Source organism: Maylandia zebra, linkage group LG22 (assembly GCF_041146795.1).
Source record: "Maylandia zebra isolate NMK-2024a linkage group LG22, Mzebra_GT3a, whole genome shotgun sequence".
Lineage (NCBI taxonomy): Eukaryota > Metazoa > Chordata > Actinopteri > Cichliformes > Cichlidae > Maylandia > Maylandia zebra.
The window spans coordinates 28,699,813-28,720,704 of record NC_135187.1 but is presented as its reverse complement, the minus strand read 5'-3'; the positions used below and the strand labels follow the sequence as shown (position 1 = coordinate 28,720,704).

The 20,892-nt window shown below is 42.7% G+C and overlaps 1 protein-coding gene across 5 annotated transcripts in view; it reads right to left on the bottom strand.

Annotated features, from left to right (window-relative positions):
• Positions 1-20,892, bottom strand: part of trappc9 (trafficking protein particle complex subunit 9) — a 231,322-nt gene that overhangs the window by 50,779 nt on the left and 159,651 nt on the right. For 4 of the 5 annotated variants that reach the window (XM_024798279.2, XM_024798280.2, XM_076878906.1 and 1 more), the window contains one exon: positions 15,648-15,738. In XM_024798279.2, the coding sequence (XP_024654047.2) occupies positions 15,648-15,738 (91 nt within the window). Of the gene's footprint in view, positions 1-12,298; positions 12,376-15,647; positions 15,739-20,892 lie in introns of those variants that run through there. The other variant, XM_024798281.2, reaches the window with a different exon arrangement.

The following is a 20,892-nucleotide window of genomic DNA, read 5'->3' as shown; positions in this document are numbered from 1 at the left end:
CAAAGTGTTTTGGATTTGTATGTAGGGGTGTATGAGACCGAAGAAAAGAGTTTTAAAGGGCAAATTAAAAGAAAGGGCAAGTGAGATTATGTGATGCTACGATCTTTTCAATTGTTTACAAAAATGGACCACCTGTGCTTTCCGAGCAAAGTAGGGTGCTGCAGTGATGTTGTACAGCCCTCCAACTCTCCTCATAATATGCTGTCACCCAGGCACATCATTTTTGCAAGCTGCAAGCTCTGTGCACACACACTGCTTGCTCTGGAAGATACAGTTTGCATTCCAGGTCAGAGGGCAATGACAGGATAACAGTATGCTCAGCGGTTCTCAACAGGTGTTCGGTTACAGCCACGGCCAGTACGTGTCAGGGCCAGAAACCTGTCAGTGGTGTGAGCTGGATCAGTCCATTACATTCTAAAAAGTTTCAGTTACACGGATCCACAGCGCTGCTGTTCCTGTGGATCCCTGACCAACATCTGATGAGCCTCAATGAAACATGATAGATGAACTGCTTCCTAGCAGCCTTATCCAAGGAAAGGAAAATCCATACTGTGTGAGAGCAGAAGGTATAAACTGGCAGCGGTGGGACTTGAGATCCTTTCAGCAATGGCAGACAAAGCAAACACAGAAGGAATGAGGTACTGGTATCAAATTAAATTAACACTTATTCACGCTCACGCCTCCAGCTAATTTAAAATAAACAAATATAATAAATAAATGTCTTAGAACTGTGTGAAGAAGACTAAGATACCCAGAGAGATCCCATCCAATCACAGGGAGAACATGCAAATGTCACACACAAAGATCCCAGCTGACTGATGGCTGAGGAGTGACAGTGCTAACCACTGCACTGCCCTCCGAATCATGAACAATCATTAAAAACTTGACTTATTTTAATGCGCAGCTGCAGCAGAAAAATACAATGCCTGTCCACATCCCAGTTAGCTAAGCCTTATATAGTTCACATGATGAAGGCCAAATGATACAAACAGACAAATTTCTATACTTTCCATTATTCATTTAATTTTTGAAACAGATCTGAGGCATCCACAGACTGAAATCAGGAGGGAAAAAAAGCAAAGCGACTCCATTCATGTGAGAAAAGATCTGATTACATCTCTGTGGCATCAGAGCGTCAATGAGGAGGATCGATAGTGACAGATGATGCAGTAGAGCGACTTCTCTGACGGGCTATGTCGTCTACCACCGTCGCCAAAAAGAACGGCGGGCTGGGCACATGTCCAAGAATTATGTTGAAAGACAAAAATGCTTGTGCACTGGGCCCAGCTCGGGCCCAGCTCGAACCCAGCAAACTCCGAGTCCGAGGCGGCCACATCACCAAGAAGCAGGCGAAACAGTTTCTCGATATATATCGAGACAGAATTTCATATCAGATTATTAATATATTCAATGCCTTTAGATAAGAAAAAGACATATTGTGAGATTGTTAGTATAGCTCAGTCAATGCAATTAATACCCTATATATAAACTGCTTATTATATGCAATCATCTCATAGTTTATTCCTCTCTAATTTTACTGACAAACACACACGTGCTCTATACATAACATTCAAAGCGACCATCAAACTAAAGTCTTTATTATCCAGGGTGCTCAATGTGCAAACATGGCTCATGCACGGAAGAGATGACTCGGTGCCACTGTGATTAAAATACTTCAGATGGTATTTATGATATAAATTATATAGATACCCGTAGTTTCTCTCTGCTGATTGTTGTCACTTTGATTTGCACCAAAACAAGTGAAATTGATGATTCCTAACTGGACAGACTTAGATGTAAATGACTTGTATGTTTTTCCTTACAGACACACAACTAAAGTAAAAATAATAATAAGAACAAAATCAACTATAATATTAATTAAATGATCCAACCTTTAAATCAAACAGTGACTGAATAGTTACGATTGATTTTAAACTGGATAAATTTACCTTTTAATATGAATCTAATTGTTTTTACGATCTTTCAAGGTGCAATCAAGACTTTTTTAAAGGTTATTTAATTGAAAAGTGTTGTACTCTTAAACACACACTGACTAGAGTGTAATTTTCAAATAAATTGATGTGTTTGCATAAACTAAAATAATCCATTTCAAATACATAAGAGCAAGTGCCGGTTTGTGGAAGCTGCCATGTTCCTCTTGAATACAAGATGGGCATCGTGGTTCCACCTAATCATGTTTTATGAGCCACATACATACACCTTATAAGCTACTCTTCATTTAAAGATCACAAATGGCTCTTTCAAACTATATATTACCATTTAATATCTGTACATGTCTATTTTTTCATTATCATATTCACCTAATGTCTTTTGCTTCCTCCATCACTGCTCTCTCTCCTCCTGATTTTCACCTCATCATCTTCTTCCTCCTCATCGTAAGACTCCACTCCTGAACTGAAGTCAGGGCTCTAACAAGTGAAAATGTGCATACACATGCGTATTTATTCCCAGTATTGCGACCCTCCCATCTCTGGACACCTAACAACAAACAAGCTAAACAAGCATTCATTCTGCCAGCTAATGTTAGGCTCAAATGTCCTAAAAAGAAAAGAAAATAGAGTAAGAGTCTCTAAAAATAGAGACTGTACATAGAGTGTATTTGCTGAGTATCCCAGTCCAATAATGACAGATTCGCTTTAAAGACTAACAGCAGCAAAAACACCAGTGCTTAGTAATAGAAAAGCCCAGGATATGGTCTGGGATGCGGGGCCTCCCTGCTACTGCAGATAAGGAGGTGGTCCGCTTGCCTCCACTCCAGAGAGAAGGGTTACATCTCCTGGGTTTAGGTGCGGCTTGCCCCTCTGGGGGCGGGGGTACCTGGACCTGGGATATAGAGTATGTTTGGGGAGTGTGACTGTCTGTGCAGTGTCTATTTGTGTCTGTCTACACGTTGGGTGAGTGCCGAGTATTTGGTTGTGCATATGGGGTGGGAATGCACGTCTGTGTCCGCGTGCGCCTGTTCGTCTGTGTCTATATGTCAGGTTGGGTCTTAGACTCAACCTCTCTGGGTACATCTCAGGCCCTCTAAAGTACGGAGGCCTATCTCCCCTCGCCACACTCCCTGCCGGTGGCTGATGCCCTCAGACGTTGGTGTGTTGGTGGTTCTTGTCGACTGGGGCTGGGCGCTCATGTATGTACCGGCTCACTCCTGGTGGCTGATTGGCGGGGCCTGGGCCTGTGGCCCGGCTGGGCCCCTTCTGGGGGGTGGGATGCCCTCAAGCCTCTGGGCCTGATGCTCTGGCACAGCTGGCTGCCGGCAGAGCCCGCGGGCACACCACTGCAACCCCCTCTGGCCTCTGCTCCGTAGCTGCTGGGTGACCTCTCGTTTGGGGCTCTACTCAGCTCTTCCCAGGGGGGTGGCACGGTTCCTCCCCTTTGGTGGCCCTCCTCAGGTCCTTGTACTCTGGGGCCTCTGGATGTCTGGGGCCTGGATCTCCTCCATACCTGCTTCATGCCCTGGTGGACGGGGCTATGGTTCCCCACACTCCCTAGCAGATCATTACATGGAGAAACCTTTGGAATACAAGCATGCTGATCCACACAGGTGTACACAGACGCGGACTACACCTTTCTTGGCTGCTGCCTTAAAGCACATTGTGCGCTGTCTATCTTGCGTGCTGCACAACAGGTCTTTCTCCCTGTCCTATCCCCCAGTCATGTCTGTCCCGTTTGTAGCAACCGAAAATAAAATAAAATAAATACATAATTACAATAAAGGTCAATCAAATGGTCCAATATGGCAAGGCCACGATGATCCGCTTGGCATCTTTCTTGGCCTTAAGACAACAATTCTGATGGCTAAAGATCCAAATGGGACAACAAAAAAAAAGCCCAGGATATCCTCTGCAGCTCATCTCAGTATTGCTGTCATCAGACAGAAGACTCCTTTCCAGGTTTTACAGCCAACCAGGGGAAATAGACGAGGACACGTATTGACAGCTGAGGTAAACAGTGGACTGACAGCCTACACTCATTACAGATGAAAGGCTACTGTTTGTTTGCCCTGCAGTAGCCACAGTAGCTTGGATTACAATACGCACGTGAATTTGGTGTTAGGTGAGGCTGTGTGCAGACAGGAATAGGACCCAAGGTGCAGACTCCGGAGACAGTCGTGAACTCAAAAAGGCTTTAATTAGGTACTCAAAAATATAACATAACTTAAAAACTCAAAACAAACTTAAACTGGAGGAATGACAGAACACACAGCTAGGAAAACGGTAGATCGCGACACGGACACAGAGAAACACAGGGCTTAAATACACAGAGGGAGCAATAAAGGAATGGGTAACAGGAGGGAAACACAGCTGGGGCAAATCAGGCCTAACGAGACAAGGGGAAGCAAAACCAGACACATTAACATCAGACATGGACTTTCAAAGTAAAACAGGAAACACATAACACAGACTGAACAAAGACACAGACTCGCACGCACTGCAACAGAGGGAACAGAGACGTGGGACCAGGGCAGACACAGACACTGACTGGACACGGGGATATAGCCACTAAGGACACACAGAGACGCGAACTAGACAAGGGGATACAGCTGACAGGGGAGACAGAGCAGCTAGAGAAGACAGAGACATAAACTATAAGACAGAACTCAAAGAAACCAAAGACTAGAAAGTATAAATAATATAATAAACTCAAAACCCCTGGGTCAACGACCCAGGCATCCTAACATTTGGAGGGATACGAGTGTAGAGCTTTTACACATTGTACTTTTAAATTTAAAGTAGTTCTTAACTTCCATCCATCCTCTTATTCTCATGAAAATGATTTCAACTCTCCAGGCTTATCAGTGTGTCTATTTCAAGCTACACATTATTTTCGATACACCGAGCACCTTGGTTCAGCATCACAAGTGAGCAGAAAAAGGTCTGCAGTCAAGCACTGGCTACAAGATAAGCTGCTATCTAGTTAGTGAAAGAAACTGCCCGAAATCAAAGTTAACTAACTGTGTATTGACCCAAGTAAAAGTATGTCTCCATTAAAGACACACAATCAAATGTTTGTTAGTATTTCCCACAGTTAAAGGTTTATGGAGGAAAGTTTAGTAACTGTGCTACAACGTTCCTCCTTTTAGCAGAAATAAGTGTAGGAACATTGGTTGGACTTGGTTGCATTTAGAAATGTCAGGTAATCTGTCTTTGAGGAATGAAAAGACAGCCGTTGGGGATACTCTTGTTTCCTCTAAAGAAATCAATAAGGGAGGTGGTTTTATTTGATATAAGACTGGGAAAGAGAAATAGGTTTAGGCCAAAAATACATTTGGAAAACAGTGAGAACTAAGCTGATGCAAAAGAAACACTGGATAGTTACAATTATACAACACAAATAATGAGCTCAAATGGAGCACGTTTTTTCTGGACACTGTGACGAAACCTCCCCAAATTGATCTCCACAACTTCAATTCAAACCTTTACTTTAGCTGCATCTATATAATTTTACTAAACTTTTATTTCTCCTACTCTTTCCTCCCATCCCAGCAGCCTAAATGAATGGGCGAGTGTGTAGTGTGCTATCTGTGGCAAGCCGGGGGAGTTTTGATTTATTTCCACAGCTCACCCAAACTGACGCACTGACAGCCCGGATTGTTCTGTAGCCATGATAAATACCCCATAAACAGACGCTCCAAGCCCGTTAAATGTGCTAACTGTGGATCCATACAGGGCCGGAGAGAAAAAGGAAAGGCTAGATAGGGAATCGCAGAGTGGGCTGGTTTACGCTTTGCTCTCATTTCCACATTAAAGCTACCAGGGTGATAGGATAAGACTGGTGATTTCAGCCAAAGTAGAACAAATGATCCTTTCATGCCTCCTCCTAATGTGGTAAAAATGTATTAACAATGCTTTGTTACTCAGTGTTGTGTTATGGTAATCCTACATGACACAATGCGCAGAAATCATTATTCACGTTCATAATGGGTTAAATAATGAGCTGAAAAGCAACTGACTCTTCCTGTCAGATCCCCTTGCTCAGGCTAACCGGGAAGAAGAATCAGTTGAAGCCTTTCCTGTTAAGCTACCCCGTGATTTCCCCTCCACTGCAAATATGACTCTCTTTGTTTCCATCCACACATCCATCTTAGTCCATCTGAGTCAGGGCTGCCTCTGTAAATCACGCAGACTAGCCAGGAGACTTGCAAAAGAAGTGTGAATGGTCCCATATCTCTCTCTGGCTTCAATTGGAGATCTTTAGGATGGCTGACTGACAGAGCTAAAAAAGAAACAAGCAGATAAATCAGGCTCTGCCAACTCAGTCCTCCTCACAGCACCCATCAGTCAGCTAAATGGGCCACACCTGCAGCAAATTTAAGGCTACTTGCACTCCAGTAGATGGAGGCTGGTAAGGTGTGTGTTTGTGTTTATGTCCTAGCAGATATAGAAGAATACGAGTAGATTTTCCTGAAGGTTTACAGATTAAAATCTCATTTTTGAAAAGTTTTTCCAGTAAGCCATACCCATTCATTCATAGGCACATTAATACTGAGCTTTACTGTGTACCTTTAAGAACTCACACTCTGATGAATGCATCAGAGGCAGCTGGGGTTCAGTATTGCATCCTGCCAAAGGACACTTTAACATATGGACCAAGGAACCAGGTATCAAACCACCAATCTTTGGATCAGCAGATTCTACCTCCTGAGTCACAGGATAAGTAATGTTCACTAATAAGTGGCTGACGTCACACCGGCTACAACTTACTCGCCTTCCTTTTCTGCTGCTGCAGAAAAATCCAACAACTGAACAGCTCTAAACAACTACAAATACAAATTCCTCCAACAAGTCTTTATTCTCGATTATTTCATGTAATTATAACTTTTAATGATTTTCTAAACGCAAAACACATCAGGCTAAAGACAAACACAGTACATTCATTACACGCTTGTTTGTCCAAAAACAGTAATTGATGCTAATTTGTACGGCAGTTTAACTGATTAACTTATTCATCAAGTAAAAAATACTAAACTTTGAAGGGAGGAACACCCATGTGAGTATGTGATTAATTCCTCTGTTTCACATTGAATACTTTTTCCAGTCTTTTCAGTTGTGTGACTGTAATAAACCATTTGCTGAGTCAATTAAAATTAATTATTAGAATTAAAATCGAAGCACTAAGCTTTTATTCCATGTATTCTTTTTGCATGCTCAAAACATAGTGTGTGTGTGTGTGTGTGTGTGTGTGTGTGTGTGTGTGTGTGTGTGTGTGTGTGTGTGTGTGTTAGCCAGAATGCAACAGGCTGATTATGATTTGTGAAGCCGTCTAGCGCTGCTGCCCTTCATTCAACTTTGGATTCTAGCAATTTTAAGTAAAATGTAACAGAATAAAAACAACCAGAGACAAACACGACTTCATGCTAGTAAGTACTAATGCAGTCAAGATTTGATGTAGTTTAATATAGAGCAAAAAATGCTTTATACATTTCTGACAGCAGTAAGTAAAGCAAGTAAGCATATTGCTAACTTGTAAACACTAAACAGCCTGTGATAGTGGAAAAAAAGGTGGAAGTATCCCTGAATCAGTTAATCAAGTAACTGTATGAGTATTAGATGCAGAACAGGGCATGTTCATGTAAGACTGAGTCATTGAACCTTTACATACTGTTGATATTCCATGCCTTCACAGTATGGAAGCTGAGATAGTGACCCTGATCAGTACAAGCGGAAGAGAATGGATGGCTGGATTTATTTTAGATTATTCAGTTATGTTGTGGGTGTCTGTGCTTGTAGGTGAAAAGGTAACGTGCTTGTTTTTATATAGCAATGTCACAATCATACAGCACTTTATTCCACACACCTCAAACACTTAAACTACCTCACATTAATGGCTTATTTAGAATTACCCATTAATATAACAGGTGGACTGTGGGAGGATGCCAAAATAGCTGGAGGAAGCCCAGGGGAAAGCTCGGGGAGAATGTGGAAAATCCACACAGAGTGGTTGCAGCCAGTGCGGTAACAGTGCTAACCACTACGGCACCGTGCCACCACATTTCAAAATTTGTGCCTATGTCAAGAGACAACTTCTCAAGGTACTCTGTCGTAGGACTTTTTGTGCACCAAATATGATCGCATCTGTGCCGTTTTACTGTTACCACTTTCTTTATTTGACCTGCACTGGTAGATCGAAAATCCATTCAAGGAGATACAAAAATATAACATTTTGATATATTTAGTTTTGGGCTTGTGTATTGCTTAACTGGTGATTCTACCAGTTAATATGTGTGAATATGAGTTGAATGGTTGTCTGTCTTTGTGTGTTAGCCCTGCGTAGCTATGGTAACTGGGAGCTCCAGCCCCCCTGTGACCCTGAATTGGATAAGTGGAAGAGGATGGATAGATGCTGCATAGTGGGCCACTTTGGGGAAAGTCTTCAGTTAAATAATGTAAAGTCGTATTATTATTAAAATATTTATCATTTACACGAAATTTCTGTTTTCTTGCGTATTAGGTTACAAACAAGGAAAACGTTTGCCTTTCAAGCAAACACATTTAAAAGATTTAACTAGAATAGCTTTCCAATGAGTGACAGTTCAAAATAATCCTTATTTTTCTTATACTTCATCTTAGTGCAGCCCCTCAGTTCATTCATTGTCAGAAACAGGCTCTTTTATCTCTCCTCACTTTACCTCCAAACCAACTTTCTCCTAATTCACTGCCCCCCAGGAATTGAAAGTTTAAAAAGCAGGTAGTGTGGTTGTCTGTGGTCACAGCTGGAGCTGTGTGCCTGAGATAACCATATAGGGAGATCTGCTGTCAATGGCATCATCCACAGCCAGACTGGAAAAAAAATTAGAGCAGTCTGAAATTTGAGCTTCTGGTTCATACAGATGACTTATGATTAACTCGCTTTTTGAAACTTTAGCCGCGTTTATTATAAGCATTTACATAGTAATATATATTACATAAACATAAAAGAAGGGCAGATGTTTAACTAGATCTAAACCTAATCATGGTGCACAAGTTTGCACACGAGGTTCAGTTATATCTGAAATAAAAACAGAGATGTGCCCAACACCCAGTAGATGTGTTTGCATTTCTAGGAACTTGTCACAGACTGAAGAAGGCTTTCTGCCATCTCCCACCGGCCCCATAACTGCTGTGCTGAAAACCGCAGAGGAGCCTGAAATTGATGTGCTCACAGATGCGACATATTAGCAGCTACAGGTGCAGTCAGAGCACTTCTCTTTCATTTTTGCCATGCATGCATTTGCCTCTTTCCTCTCTCTCAGGTCAGCTCCTCTAATCATCGTCACTGCAACAGGACTTCAGCGTTAGGTGAGTCTGGGCTGTTTGGCAGCATCATTTGTCAAACCTGCAGCACTTACGGCAGATGAGCTTCTGACAATCGCTTAAAGCCACATTATTCCATGAGGCATCCCCCCCCCACCCCACACCCCCGTGTGTGTTGAAAAGCCACCGCCTGTGACTGCTCCAAATGTCTTTCTGTGGATGCGGAGGGTACTGGGGGGAGAAAAAAGGAGTGTGAGTCGTTTCAGAAGTGCTGTCTTATTAAATTATTTCTTCGCCTTTTACAGCGTGGCCTCCACCATTCGCTTTCCATCCCTCTGCTAGACTAAACATTTGTCTTTCCATTCATGGCTGCATTTGTATTCCACTGAAATGGTTTCCTGGTGGCGTAGTGAGGTGGGGGGAGGAACGGGTACAAAGTCCACGCTCAGGCTCCGAGTTTTCCACGTCGCTGCACGGTAACAACGCTCAACACACCGAATGCTGAAAATCATCAACTGTCTATAACTACATAATTCAACTTCAAAATTTTGGAGTCAGATTTTTATCCAGGAATAGGATAACAGTAAATAGCTTTTGCAACTGACTTGACACATGTGTGTATAACATGTGCTCTCATTTACAAAGTACAGAGATGATTGCTTATAGATCAATTAAACTATCAGTCCCATCCTACACATGTCAGGGTCCTTCTTGTCTGATATAAACCTGCTGCCCCCTCTGTGTACAGTATCATCATCCACCCAGCTGGTGTCACAGCCTCACACAGCTCCGTCTTGATAAGATACCTTTATTAGTCCCACAAGGGGAAATTTCATGTTAAGGCTGCCGACCTATTGCACGCAATGGCGGCGCCATCTTACCCTCCGACCATACATGCATTACACCAAAACATCACATGGGGAAGACAGGTCAGAGAGGTATAGCAATGGAAACTGCACAACATGAGGAAAGATGAGGAGAAAAAAATAACTCCCCCCAGACTGAGCTCCAACAGGGAGATCAGTTTGAGAACAGTCTGCACATGACTAATAAAGGTATCTTATCTTGATTGGCCAGGTCAATGTTTATTTAACAACACTCCATTAAGCTGACTCCCATCACAAGTTGCACCACTTTACCTTTAATCAAACTGACAGCTGAGATGCTATAATCAATGAGGCTTTACAGAATGGCCGGCTGTGTAACTATGAAGGGCCTGTGTGGCGGGTTGGTTTCGTGTTAAAGTCACTACGGGCGTGTTAAACTGTTCAAATGCTTCTACTTTCAGTAAATATGAACATTTGTATTCATCCATCCGTGAATTTTCTTCTGCTTTTCCAGTTTAGGGTCACACGTGGTCCGGACCCTCTCTGGACACGTTTATGTTCGGGAAAAATCCTACATGTTTAAAATGCAGCACAGCACGAATTCACATACTGTTTTCATATGCAAGTGTGACTTTGTTCATTTAAACGAAAACGCCACAGTATTTTTTTTAACTACTATGAAAGAATTTTGATAAGCTTTTGGTCAGCAATGAGACAAAATCATTCTCTGAAGTCATCCATGTTGAAAATCTGGGCATGTTCACGTAAACTTCTTGTCCGTTTTGGCAGCACCAAATTCAATTCCCTGCTTTCTCAGCTCAGCTATGTCCTGTCTATTACACACAGTATTAGAAAGGAGATTTTAAAAAGTGGGGTGTGATTTGTGCTGAGTAAAATCTTTCCTCTGAAAAATGTGATCTAACAGCCTCCCGTCAAACGTCCTCCCTCCAATTCTAAGGATGACAAGTACTCCTTATGGGTTTTGGGAGTGCAATAAAATTTTGTCACAGATAATTAAACCAGTCAGCCAGCAGCCTTGTGAAAAACAATAGCTGAGAATCTCCAAGACTGCCCTGCTGACATTTAGACTGTTTGTGAAGCCGTCTCACAATTTCAACAGTGCTTCCAAATCCACAGTCAACATATATAGTTTAGACTTGCTTTTCAGGATCTGTAACAGACTGGCGGACTGCTGGAGCTGAAAATTACAGGACTATGAAGAGCAGCGAATGTCAGAGGACTTTTTTTTAATTAGGGCTCAAACTCAGGCAAAGAGAAACGTATCAATCCAGACTCGTATAGCGCCAAGTGCAGCTATTCTAGGAATAAGCTATGATATAATCTGTCATAAAGGTTTTTCCTCATCTGTAACAACATGGCCTTAAATTATATTGTAAATACGTCTGGTATACTGAAGTCACAGCACTATATTCATACTTCTCTTAAACAAATAAAAACCCAACAGCAGCAGGTCAGGAATTATAGCTTCTGTGAAATCAAACGTGTGGAGATGATGTAAAAGTTGTCGACTCTTTCCACGTACTATATTTTAGGGCAGACAGAACAGTATAAACGAGCGCAGCTCTCTAATCTAGTGTTCATTGCATAATGTCTTTTCACTTGATGTTTTGTTGTCAGCAAAGGTTTACCACAGAAACACAAAAGTAATCCGCTTTAATTTCTCGCCCACTCAGTGAATTAGAGCCATTTTTCTGAACCTCGGCAAAATGAAATTCAGCACTAACAAAACGATGTTTTACTAATTAAAAAAAAAAGACTTTCATATTTGTGATAACGCAGTGAATTTGATCATATATGATCTTATTGCAAGTCTGCCGATGGGACTGTGGGGCTGATTCTGCCCTGAGGTAGAATCATTTACTAATGGCCTCTGTTTGCTCTCCAATCAATAATAGTAATGAGACTATTAACAAACACAAAGCCATAAAACTGATTCTGGCACTTTCCAAGTTCTCTTGAACCTGTGTGATTAAATATTCATAGGGTTTCTATAGAAGCAAATCATAGAGGATCAAGTTTCTCATGCCACATAATTGTTTAAGCACAGGCAGAGATGCCCGTTTCTCCAGCTTAAGGCCAAGAACGTGTAACTAAAAAGCATTTACAAAGTTTTTAATATATTGTGTTTCACTACAAACAGCTATGATGACATACAGTTATAGTGACACATGACAAATTTCTGACACCAGCTGAGTGGATGTAATGTGGTTACATGTTAAGCTCGACTTAGTACTACAGCCCTGCGCTGCCTGGAGGATGGGTGGACAGAGTACCTGAAAAATAACATGAAAAACAAACAAACAGAATTTACTTTAAGAATTAAGTCGACCTGAAGAGTTCAAGAGAAAAAAGTATGAATAAGTAGTTGAAAACATTAAATTATCAATACAAATTTGTAAATTATTAATAGAAAGTAAGACTAGCAGCTGTTAGGTAATGCATAAGCAGCTAGAATCATGAATAAAAAAGTTGGATGTGTTTGAAGTGTTGATTGAAAATGAAAATGATAGACTGTGGACTCCACTGTTAGAAGTAGAACAATCAACAGCATTAAATGAGTAGGTATGCTAACTAAACTGTGGATGAGTGGTTTTAATGATATACTACACCAGCTGTAACAGATGGTTACAGTAAGGTGAATAGAGTTCATATCCAGTTTGAACGTGACGACTTTCCACAGGCCTGAGAGCACTGTGGGCATCTGACCCCGTCCTGCAACAGCAGCAGGAACAACAAACAAGTCCTTTATTGAATAAGCATCTATTTTTTTTATTATCAGTGCAATATAAGGTTTTAAGATTACAGTTTAGTTTTGCAAATGATTGAACATTTGTCATTACACATCAGAAAATAAGATGAATTATTGTAGAAGAACATCATTATGGAAAAATTTTGGATAACGTGGTACTAGTTACACTAAGATAAAGCATGCACTGTGAAACAGACAGTTTGCTACAACAAAAACTTTTTATTGAACTAAGTATTGCAAAAGTAAAACAACTGAATTTAATTTGCCTCCGGTTCATCAGACCTGCAGCCTCCCTGTCATCCAGCGCTCACATTGCTCTCCCCAGGCCTAAGGCTCTGCTCCGGATGTCACTCTTTATTTATTTACTCTGGACTCTCTGCTCGGTTCAGCTACACTTCCTCTGCTACTCTTGCGCAGCCAGCAACCCACCCGGCTCTCCACGCGTCCAGCCACACACTCTGCCCCGGCTCAACATCCCATCTGCATCGCCCTGCAGTAATTATTCATCTTTTATCGAAGCAGATCTTGGCCAAGGGAAAAAGATATTTTCCCAAAACTATGATGCTGTATAAAATGTAAAAGGCAGAATGATTTTCAAATCTCATAAACCCTTATTTTTCCACAATAGAAATCACACTGAATCTAAACTGAGACATATTACTATTTCTATTTTTGTTTTTTTAAAACATAGGTTTAATATCAGCTCATTTTCAATTCGATAGTATACTCAAGTATTTTGCAAATACTTGAGTAAATTGGTAACAGATCAATGATGACTGGATATAAAAAGAACCTGAGTTCAAAAGTAAATATCGACAGAGGTTCACCAATCTGCAAAAACACCAATGTCTAAACATTCCAGAATATAAAAAAGTGAATACTTTAAATCTTCTCTTCATCTAAAATCATCAAAAGACTCCAGGAGTCTGGAGAAATCTCTGTGCACAAAGGCCAAGGCCTAAAAAAATCTGTGCTGGATCTCTACGACATTTCAAACAGCACTGCGCTGAAAGCAGGAATGATCCTGTCACAGAATTTACAGCATGGGCTCGGGAACATTTCCACTCATGCCTGTGAACACAGTTTGCTATGCCATCCACAAATGAAGGTTAAAGCAAAGATGAAGCCTGCCATCTTGAGCGAGGCCAAGTGGAAATCCTAGAATCTGATATGAATGACACAAACTGTTTTACTGTAGAGTGTGATACGAATGAGGGGGGGAAACACTGTTCCACATGACTGGAAAATGCCATAAAACAGACCTGGGGTGGTACTGGGGAGTAAATGACTCCTTTGGCACACTTAAGCACTTTGAGATGTTTATCATTGACAGCTAACACTCTTTAAATTTGCTAAAATTGCATGCTGATGGTTCAGAGACATATGCTGAGATGTAACGTGTATTCTTTATGCACTCATCAAGACTATTAAGGAGCAGAAAATAATTTGATTTCCAAACAGCACAAATCTCATGCAGCCATTTCACATCAGCGCTGTAATAATCTATGCATGCCATTTCTAACAGACAGTGAAATTATATCTGCAGCAGCTTCTGAATCAATCTTAGAAAACATAAGAGTGTGTCACACAAACCAAAAGAGAGAAAGAAAAAAAGAGTAAAATTATTAGACTGAAATTCTGGAATGATTCTATATTAACAGCATTAACATAATACGTTACTTAAGCGTTGAGCTTGATTTAGGCTCTTTGGTCATCTATCACGTCAGGAACGAGTTACCTTTGTATAGTGACAACACAGCAAGGCAAACAAAACAGTTCTCCATAGACGCTGTGGGAATTAAACACAAGTGTAATCAGAATGTTTGAAATTAAAGATGCATTCACCTACAGCTATTTTACTAGTGTGAGGCTTGGAGAGCAAAGACATTTCAAGCATCCAACTGGACTAATGATTTTAGACATTGGGGAAATCGTTGAACTATACCCATAATTGAGCCTGTGATAGCCTTGGCAACCCTGATAAAGGCATCCTAATGGGCTGAGGCAAATTATCTGGCTCACAACAAGCAATCCTCGCAAAAGCCCGGGTCTGAGCTGCATAACTACTTTTGCAGAAATGGAGACATGAGGGATTAACAGTTATGTCTGCAATAAGAATGCACACATGAAACAGAACATCAGCTTTTCTCTGGAAAGTATTTGAAGAAAGTGCATGTCAAATGCCAAAACATCCAGCGAATGTTGCTCCTGATTCCTCCATTTCTGTCTCAACAGATTCTTACATTTCCATGCTTGATCTGCTGTGTCGCTTCATTTCGCAGATTGCTTTCTCTTTGCAAAAGGAGGACAGCCCCAGCTGACTAATCAAAATGCTGGCAGGGCCCGAAGAGAGGCCAGGAATCTCAGAAAACAAACACCGGCAGTAAATCAAAAGTGATTTTAGAGGATGATCACAGATGGTGAGACTGAAAAGTGCTCCTACAAATTCTGTGAGTCCCCGGTGATTCACACATTTCCCAAGCTGCTGTCTACACTTCTCCAAAATAGCTTGTGGCCCATTATAAATGCAAATAAAAAACATGACTTGAGACCAGTTCTGGAGGTTTAAGCACTAACTGACAAGTGTGAGATGGTCGTGGAACCACCAAAATAACCGTAACTGGAAGACAAACATGCTCAAAGACGTAAAATAAAATCCACGTAGAGCTTTAGTCATAATGTTGCACATTTCCAGTAGCTCGAGTTCACAAACATTCAACTGTGGGTGTGGCGTGTGAGCACAACCATTAATCTCACAGGAAGACAAATGCAAGCATGCACACAAAAGAGACTCACCCCACTGCAAAGGAGCAAGCTGCAGGTGCTCCAGGACCAGCTGATTGAGGACTCCCTCAACGCTGGCTTCTCCACAGCGACGCAGAGATGGGTGGACGTGGTTAAGGACAGCAGCATGGAAAAGCTTTGGAGAGTTTCAGGAATTAATCAACACGGGAGTCACTGCTCTATATTTACACATGGAAAAACCTGGTATTAAATAAAAATACATCACACTCTAAATATAACAACAATAACTAACAGACAGCTATTCTGAGGCAGGAACGAAGCCGGAGAAACGTCAAAGATACTCTAATGTAATTAAATTAAAGGAATGAACAGGCCCTTGAACTTCTGTGCTTGTCAGTGTATGCTTGTATGTCTTCAGACGTGGAATGTTGCAGGATTTCGCACAAACAAATGGATATCACTTCCCGTTTCCACTCAGTGCCTGCTGTATACCATATGTCAAAGAGCACATGTGAAAATCAGCTAATGCTTGTGTAATAAGACTGACTCCCTTTTGGCAGCACATCTAACTCAATGTTAAAGGCTATTTAGATAAGACAAACTGAGTATCATGTGCCTGTAAATAATTATATAAAAGTTTAAGTATAAACCAGGAAATTGAAAAGAAAAAAGGCAATAAAAGTGCTTGATAAAATCAAAATAGCAGGCTCCCTGTTAGGTTTAGAGAATGGCTCCAACTAAGTCTTGTGGTGGTACATGTGCATACTGAATACTTTAACAACAATACTAGAACCCATATAAACCATCCATGTCCATGACCCATAAAATATGCACTTTTTCAATAGTTTCTGACACGTTTAAAGTTTCATGAGTTTTCAAGAATGATTCATTTGTATAAAGAACATTAAAAGAAGCAGGGTTTCGTACGAGGCAAGTGCATGGACACTTAGGAAAATAATCATCTATAACATCATTAATTGAATTTTATCATTGGAGTTTTGATTAGATGGCGAAAAAGCTATAAACACAAGACAATTCTGATAGATTACAGCAAGTCACAACCATTTAAATTAAGCTTTATATCTTCCGCACAAAAGTGGAAACAAACATTAGCCTGTGGTTACACGTATGAGGAGTGTTTGCAGAGTGTCTGCTCTCACGTCTCTCTGTAGCCACTTTTATTGATAACAATAGAAAAAAGTGTGAAGCTGGTAGTCTGATTAGCAATGATGGCTGACTTATGTAAGGAATAACATGTCAGCTTTCGGAAAATACCAACCTGGGCTGAACCATGATTTTAATTTGTTTATATCTTGCTTCTTGCTAACATTCCAAAATTGTGGGTGTAACAAAATGAGATGCTCTAGAGGTCAGGTGTCGAAGTCCAGGCCTCGAGGGTCGGTGTCCTGCAGGTTGTGTCCTTGATCCAACACAGCTCATTTAAATGGCTAAATTACCCCCTCAACATGTCTTGAAGTTCTCCTGAGGCCTGGTAATGATTTAGTCATTTGATTCAGGTGTGTTGACCCAGGGTGAGATATAAAACCTAAAGGGGACACCGGCCCTCGAGGCCTGGAGTTTGACACCCCAGAAATTGAATGCTGGATATTTGTAATGTCTGCAGCTTGGGTCTTGGGTTTTCTAAGGAGATTTGGTTTTCTGAAATAGGTCTGAAGCACCGATAACACATTTGCGTGAAAATTAAGAATGATTAATTTATTTGTGTTAGGTGACACAAAGAGGGGAAAAACATTAATGAAAACAAACACTGAGTCCTAGATATGAACACGAGAAAGGTTGATGGGGTCTAAAGTACTTTTTTAATTCAAATAAATTCAGTTTTAATTATCTAGTGCGAAATCACAAAAGATCCTACAATAACGGGACGAAAACCTCAGAATCAGATTGCCCCCCTATGAGGAAACACGTGGCGACAGTGGGGAGGAAAAACTCCCTTCTAACAGGAAGAAACCTCTAGCAGAACCAGGTTCATGGCGGGGCAGCCACGACGGGACATAAGACACGTAGAAAAGTTCATTGTGCACGTAAGAAATACAGTGTTTTAAATCTTTTCTCTATGCCAACACTCAACACTGAGTGCCTCTCTGTGACAGTTTTTCTGTCTACATACAATATAAGTGCGCATGCGCCAACCAGCGTGCAGCCTGTTACAGTCGCTCCTGCTTTTCTCTTAGTTTAGCTCTTTTTTCTTACGTATTCTTTTTTTTTCTGACTTGTATTTTCCTCCGTTTTCTATCTCTTACTCAATCATGTGGATTGAGAGAGTTTTTGTTCTTCTGGTGGCCGTGGAACTGTTACTTTTATCATGGAACGGGACCGCGGCACATCTCCTACACGCACGGACTGTTTACTCCAGAGATCAGCTGATCGCCCTGATGCCGGCCGGCTCGCTGGCCAGGCCCGCAGAAGTGCCCGCAGAAGTACCAGCTGAAATTTGGAGGAAAACACATCGGGGATGCAGAGGTCAAGGACAGAAGAGAAGAAAAAAGGTGACGGTGAGACAGCGGAGGCTCGAAGCGAGGAGGAGGTTTAAACCGTGTCTGCCGTCTATCGTGATGGGAAATGTGCGATCGTTGGCAAGTAAAATCGACGAGCTCTCAGCACTGGTACGGAGTCAGAGGGAATACCGAGAGTGTAGCCTGATGTGTTTCACCGAATCATGGCTGCACCAGGTCATTCCCGATGAGAATGCTTCCGTGGAAGGCTTCCACACTGTTCGGGCGGACAGGGACAGCATCGCTAGCGGTAAGCGTAAAGGAGGTGGGCTTGCTGTTTTAGTTAACAACCGGTGGTGTAACCCTGCCAACATAACAATCAAAGAAAGGATTTGTTGCCCGGACACTGAACTGTGTGCTGTTGGACTCAGGCCGTATTATTTACCCAGGGAATTCTCTCACGTCATCTTGGTGGCTGTTTATGTTCCCCCCTCTGCTAACCCCACAGCTGCATGTGACACTATCCACTCTGCCATAGCTCGGCTACAGACTCAGCACCCGAGTGCCTTTATTGTGATCTCAGGTGACTTCAACCATGTATCACTGGACAATACACTACCAACATTCAAACAATATGTGGACTGTCCCACCAGGGGAGAGAAAACTTTAGACTTACTGTATGCTAACGTCAAGGATGCATACAGCTCCTCCTCCCTCCCCCCACTTGGTAGGTCAGATCATAACCTGATTCACCTCACCCCCCGCTATGTGCCAATTGTGAGGAGGGAACCTGTGACCACCAGGACTGTTAGGAGGTGGTCAGAGGAGGCAATAGCGGAACTACAGGGCTGTTTCGAGGTGACCGACTGGGAAACACTCTGTGAGCCTCACGCCGAGGACATCAATGGGCTTACTGAGTGTATCACAGACTACATAACTTTCTGCACCGACTCCATTGTTCCAGCTCAGACTGTTCATTGTTACCCAAATAACAAGCCGTGGGTGACTAAGGACATCAAAGCCCTCCTCAACAACAAGAAGAGGGCTTTCAGAGGGGGCAACAAAGAGGAGGTGAGGAAGGTCCAGGTGTTACTAAAGGACAAGATCAGAGAGGCTAAGGACAATTACAGGAGGAAGCTGGAGTGGAAACTCCAGCAGAACAGCATGAGAGAGGTGTGGAGGGGCATGAAGACCATCACTGGATTCAGGCCAACCAACAGCAGGGGAGCTGAGGGAGGTGAGAATAGAGCCGACGAGTTGAATCTGTTTTTCAATAGATTCGACACCACAGTGTCTGCTCCCACCCCCACAACCTCACCTGCAGTCAGCCTGGAATCCAGAGCCACACCACTGTGCCAGCCTCTCTCTTCACATGTTGCCTCCTGTGAGATTCCTGACACCCCTCCCCCACCCATCACCTTCACTCAATACCAGGTTGAGATGCAAATGAGGAGACTTCACTCAGGCAAGTCTGCTGGACCAGACGGAGTGAGTCCCCTTGTCCTCAAGGCCTGTGCCCCCCAGCTGTGTGGAGTCTTTCATAAACTGTTTATGCTGAGTCTGAGTCTGCAGAGGGTCCCGGTGATGTGGAAGACATCATGCCTCGTCCCTGTACCAAAGACGCCTCGTCCCAGTGGCCCCCAGGATTACAGGCCCGTGGCACTGACCTCCCACATCATGAAGACCCTGGAAAGGCTCATCCTGGACCAGCTGCGACCCATAGTAAGACCACATCTGGATCCCCTTCAGTTCGCTTATCAGCCTCGTCTCGGAACAGAGGACGCCATCATCTACCTGCTCAATCGTGTCTACACCCATCTGGACCAGCCGGCGAGCACTGTGAGGGTCATGTTTTTTGACTTTTCCAGTGCTTTCAACACCATCAGGCCGACCCTCCTGGGTGATAAGTTAGCAGCGATGCAGGTGGATGCTTCTCTGGTGTCCTGGATTGTTGATTACCTGACAGGAAGACCACAATATGTACGTCTCCCACAGTGTGTGTCTGACAAGGTGATTAGCAACACAGGGGCACCACAGGGGACTGTCCTCTCCCCCTTCCTCTTCACCCTCTACACCACAGACTTCAGCCACTGCACAGAGACCTGCCATCTTCAGAAGTTTTCTGATGACTCTGCGGTGGTTGGATGCATCAGCAGGGATGATGAGACAGAGTACCGGGCTGTGGTCGACTCCTTTGTCACGTGGTGTGAGCAGAATCATCTGCAGCTCAACGTGGCAAAGACCAAGGAACTGATCGTGGACTTCAGGAAGACCAGGAAACACTTGACCCCTGTTTCAATCCAGGGGGTCAGTGTTGACATTGTGGAGGACTATAAATACCTTGGAGTACACATTGACAATAAACTGGACTGGGCTAAAAACACCACAGCACTTTACAGGAAGGGCCAGAGTCGTCTCTATTTTTTGAGGCGACTGAGGTCCTTCAACATCTGCCAGAAAATGCTGAGGATTTTCTATGAGTCTGTGGTGGCCAGTGCGATCCTCTATGCTGTTGCATGCTGGGGGAGCAGGCTGAGGGTCGCAGATGCCAACAGACTTAATAAACTGATCCGTAAGGCCAGCAATGTTGTGGGGATGGAGCTGGACTCCCTCAAGGTGGTGTCGGAGAGGCGGATGCTGTCCAAGATAAAGACAATGTTGGATAACACCTCCCACCCACTCCATGACATGTTGGTCAGTCACAGGAGCTCGTTCAGTGAGAGACTGAGATTACCGAAAAGCACCACTGAACGACACAGGAAATCATTCCTGCCTGTGGCCATCTCCCTGTACAACGCATCCACTTAACACACTGTTTGCTGCTACAACTACACATGTTT